The sequence below is a fragment of the Solanum tuberosum genome, unplaced genomic scaffold, assembly GCF_000226075.1.
Source record: "Solanum tuberosum cultivar DM 1-3 516 R44 unplaced genomic scaffold, SolTub_3.0 scf00144, whole genome shotgun sequence".
NCBI lineage: Eukaryota > Viridiplantae > Streptophyta > Magnoliopsida > Solanales > Solanaceae > Solanum > Solanum tuberosum.
Window position 1 is genome coordinate 169,756 of NW_006239074.1, and position 4,738 is coordinate 174,493.

A 4,738-nucleotide genomic window follows, 5' to 3' on the forward strand; every position below is an offset into this window, starting at 1 on the left:
GAGAGATTGAAGGAGAAAGTGTTGATTATGATTGAAGATGTGAATTGAGGCATAAATTATACACAATTGCTCTAGGTTATTTTTTTAGGATATTATAGAAAAATTTTAAATAGTGAAATTTTAGGTAATTATATGAAAATATAGATAGAGTTAGTATATATATGGTATAGATGTATGTCTAATTAGTAGCTTTTCCGGTGTATATTACCAATAATATATTTTCAGGAGGGGGATTACATAGCTCAATTTTAAAATATTCCAAATTAGACAAATCAAAATAGACTAAACCAATAAATAAGTGGGTCACATGTTTCGGATTAATTTTGCTACCCCTAGATTTACATATTAATCCAGTCTATTAGGGAGCTATTACCATTGGAATTTTGAAGATTATATAATTCATGATTCCATAGTTGAATCGATAATATCAAGATCCAACTAATTGTGTCTATCAAATAATCATGTTAATTTCGTTATACTTACTTACATATGTATTACTATTGCTTATTGCTATTCTAAATGCATTGAACAAATTTTATCGATATGATATATCATTTTCAAAAACTAATTATTTTACACTAAAAAATATTCGGTAGTTTATTTTATAGATATTTTAATTGAGTTAGTGAGAAAAAAAATATTCAGTGACTATTCTCAATATTTCAATGGAATCTGTTTCACATCTTGCGTTTTCACAGTAAGCTGATTCAATGGAAATTGGGTGAAAAATATATATTTTATAGCATAAATTTCTCATAGATTCGTGATGAAAAAACCCTCTAGTTCTAATAGTGTACAAATTTGACTTTTGTTAAAATTAATTATAAAAGTAATCACAATTTATATAGTATTGATAACGAAACTTTGGTACTTACTACTTAGAAACTAAAGGTTAAAAAGGAAAGTACGTATTTGTGTTGAAGTAAGTACAATAAATTACACATTAAAATTTGTTTAAGTCGAGGATTGTGCATATATAAAATATCCTGTTTTCGAAAAAAACAAATAAATTGGTACTACACAACAACCAGTACGTGATGATAATTGATTAAAAATAATACAGTAATATATTTTACTAGGAAGATTAGCTAGCTGCAACCTAGGAACCTGGCAACATGTTGAAACGATGTAAACAAGGGAATTAAGAAGTATCTAAGTAAGATTATTGGAGTATTATTTAGTAATTTATTTCTCCTAGGCCAAACACAAGATGTAAATATCTATGAAATTTCATCAATTAAGACAGCGATTAATTTAATCTCTTATATTATCTTCTCTTTTTTTTTTCATTTCATCGAAGTGGACAGCTAATTAAGTACGGGTTATTTTTCCATTTTTTAATTGCTAGTACAAATATTTTAAGGATACTGTAATTTACAAATAATGTTATTTATACAATATGGACAATTGGGAAGCAAACAACATAAGGGATAAAATAAGAAAGAAAAAGTTTATGATATAATTGTAGTACTTAACTATAAAGAGTTGTTAACACATCCATCTTTCAGATGTGTATAAAGAAAATTTTGCTTCAGTATAATAATTAGATAAGATTTGTGTGATGAGCTCGATTGAAACATGTATAAGAGGTCAATTTTGAATATGAGATCTCTCATTTAGAAGATTATCTGTTCAATCAACTTGATCACACTTACGGATGTCAAACATCCGAATTAAGTTTGATAATTTTGAGTATTTTGACACACAGATGAATTGATTGATGACAGTTTTGTATTTACTTAGGTCCTTGGTAAGAAAAATTGAAGCAAAATATATGAAAAGAATAAAACATGACACTAAAGAATGGCTGTTTTAAATACGTACATGTAACACGATAATATCAAAGCTGGTAATTTACTAGTAACGATCGATTTGATACCATTTCAAATCCAAAAGACATAAAATGTGAATTTATTAATTACTTATTGCTACTTAATCCCTTTCGGTTCTTTTAATCTATCAATTTAATCAGAAAATTAAATTTTAAAAACTTTTGATTTTAGAAAACTAGAAATTGTACCACAGAGGATGGTAGTTTGATGGATGACATCCATCATACTTAGACTAAGGTTTTAGGTTCGAATCATGAGAAATGTTGGGTAATGTAATTAAACATCTTGCTTATGGCGAGGCCCAGGTGATGGTCAGGGATGATTCGGGTTAAAATTATGGCCGAACATGACATTTGTTTGATGAATTTAATTAAGAATAAAGTTGTGTCTTTGTTATATCAATTATAGCTTTTGGTATGATGGTATAAACATTTTATCCTGATAAGTGATATCAAAGGCATGATCGTGAGTTCAATTCCCATGAATAACATGTTGTATGTAGCTTGTGTTGATAGAGGAATTGTTGGATAACACTAACAGCCTATGGCAAGGTCCATGGTAAACGTTTTGTCCATTTTCGCCCAATATATATATACTTCACAGACTTGTCATTTAATTTGTATATAGTCATATCAAGTTTAAAAATGTGTATATTGGCATGTCACTCCCTCTTCCTTTTCGATGTGAGATTCGCCAAGGTACATTACGATATAGACACAATATATCTGCTAGACTATTTTTTAAAAAAATTATTCAGATCTTAGTCTTATTCTATCATGTCCAAAAAATAAATCATTTGATGGCCCTAATTTTTGCACGTAACACCTACTGAAGTTCCTCAAACATCTGATATTTATTTTGAACTTTAAATCAAAAGGAATAAACCTCAACGAGACATCTTTCTCTGCTTTAATTAATAACATGAGCGATCGACACCATATATTAAATGTTATTAAATGTAATATAATTCATATTTCTAACTTTACCAATAAATAACATTTTCATAAGAATGTACAAGTGGAACAAGAGAAGGAAGCATTTATTTTTTAATTTTTTTGGGGGGGTGTCTGTCTTTATTTGACAATGAAATTGACAAATATGTATTTAAATATAATTGGTTCGTGCAAAATGAAGTAATTAATGACAGTTCAATGGCAGTAGACAAATAAAGCAAAGTGAGTTGTTTCTCAAACAAGCCCTATGTATCTTGTCCTAAAAATTTAGACCAGGTCACATCATAAAATGTGTAAAGATTTCATTCCATGACAAAGACTTAATTACAATTTAATTAACATCATTTCGGTTAATCCAATAAATTCCTTTAATTTCCTCCTGGTCAAAATCAATAGCTAGCACATGAGTCAAGAGTCAAGTAAATTATTCGGGGAGGATCTAGAAAGCTGCTTATGATTTCATATGAACTTCATAGCTTTTCGTTCAAACTCGTTATATATTTTAAAGAATTTTACTAAACATCAATTAACTTGAGGTCGTTATGGAAATCTGTACATTTCAAATTCTGAATCCGTCTCTTATAAGTGCATATATACATAGCTTGTTTGGATGTTCATATTGTTATCACCTTCCATTCTTTTATTGTTTAGTGTGAACTTATCCCTTCCAGAAGCAGAGAAGAAATGATTGCCTTAAAAAATGAAGGACGTTAAAGACCAAGTATTCTACAAATTAAAGATTAGAGTAACTAATTATTAATTAATCAAGTGCAAAAAAATATTAAATTTTCTAATCTTTGTCTTGATTACTAAATTCCAACTATGTACTTGGAAACATTGTAGATATCTTCAGTGTAGCTAGGGTTTTTTGTCTCTATTTTCCCTCACTCATAAGCCCATCCTCTATTTAACCCTTTTCATCATTTCTTCCACATCATAACTCTTATCACCCTATATATAAAAATACTATTTGTGTATTATGGCTGCTGAACTTGGGATTCTGTCTTCGACTCAACTCCAAAAATTGGCTCAATCCCAAGAACAACATAGCCAACAACAATCATCATCGCCCCAACCACTATTAAATCTTGGCTCTGTCACTGACTGTTGGATGTGGAGCGCTAAGCAAGCAACTCAGGATGACGATGATTCGTGGGAAGTTAGAGCATTTGAGGAAGACACAGGCAATGCCATGGGCACCACTTGGCCACCAAGGTCCTATACTTGCACCTTTTGTCGGAGAGAATTCAGGTCAGCTCAAGCCCTAGGTGGACACATGAATGTTCATCGTCGCGACCGTGCTAGGCTCCACCAAGCTCCACCACAATATGCTTCAAATAGCATCCACAACCACAACCATTCACAAAATTCTAATTCCACCCTCCTAATTCCAACTCAAGAATTTGTCACAAATGGTGGACTTTGTCTTTTATACTCCTTGCCTAACCCTAGTAACACTCATATCTTCAATAACCCCACATCAAGAAAATCTTGTACTATGAATAACAATTCATCATCTTCTACTCTTAATCTCTCAATCTCACCATATCCAACAAATAACAATTTGATGATGTCTCCAAGTACTCCATACCCTCCTCCTCCTACATCTCTAAACTTCCCAATAAATAAGCCTAATCCAAGCATCAACACATCATCTAACACTAGTAATGATGATGACAATAATAACAACCATGATTATGGTAGCAACAAGAGGGATTCACTCATTGAAGATGAACTTGATCTTGAGCTTCGACTAGGATGGAGATCATCATCATCAACAACAACAACATCTTCACCATGAACACACAAGTCGAATATCGATCATATACAACATGTTGTGGTTAATTAATTAATTTCCCTAGACTCAAATTTCCTTTTTATATATATGGATTGATTAATTTGTTTTGTGTGAATTGCAATATATATATATATATATATATATATATATATAAT

At 30.6% G+C, this 4,738-nt stretch overlaps 1 protein-coding gene across 1 annotated transcript; it reads left to right on the top strand.

Annotated features, from left to right (window-relative positions):
* Positions 1 to 3,652: 3,652 nt before the first annotated feature.
* LOC102600053 (phospholipase D C-like) lies at positions 3,653 to 4,637 on the top strand. Its single transcript, XM_006352883.2, has one exon. It carries the CDS (start codon positions 3,765 to 3,767, stop codon positions 4,584 to 4,586), a length of 822 nt encoding a protein of 273 aa, XP_006352945.1. The 5' UTR covers positions 3,653 to 3,764; the 3' UTR covers positions 4,587 to 4,637.
* The last annotated feature ends 101 nt before the right edge of the window (positions 4,638 to 4,738 follow it).

What these genes read in the sequence shown, in the direction of transcription:
- LOC102600053 (XM_006352883.2), top strand. Translation starts at nt 3,765, where the DNA reads ATGGCTGCTGAACTTGGGATTCTGTCTTCGACTCAACTCCAAAAATTG.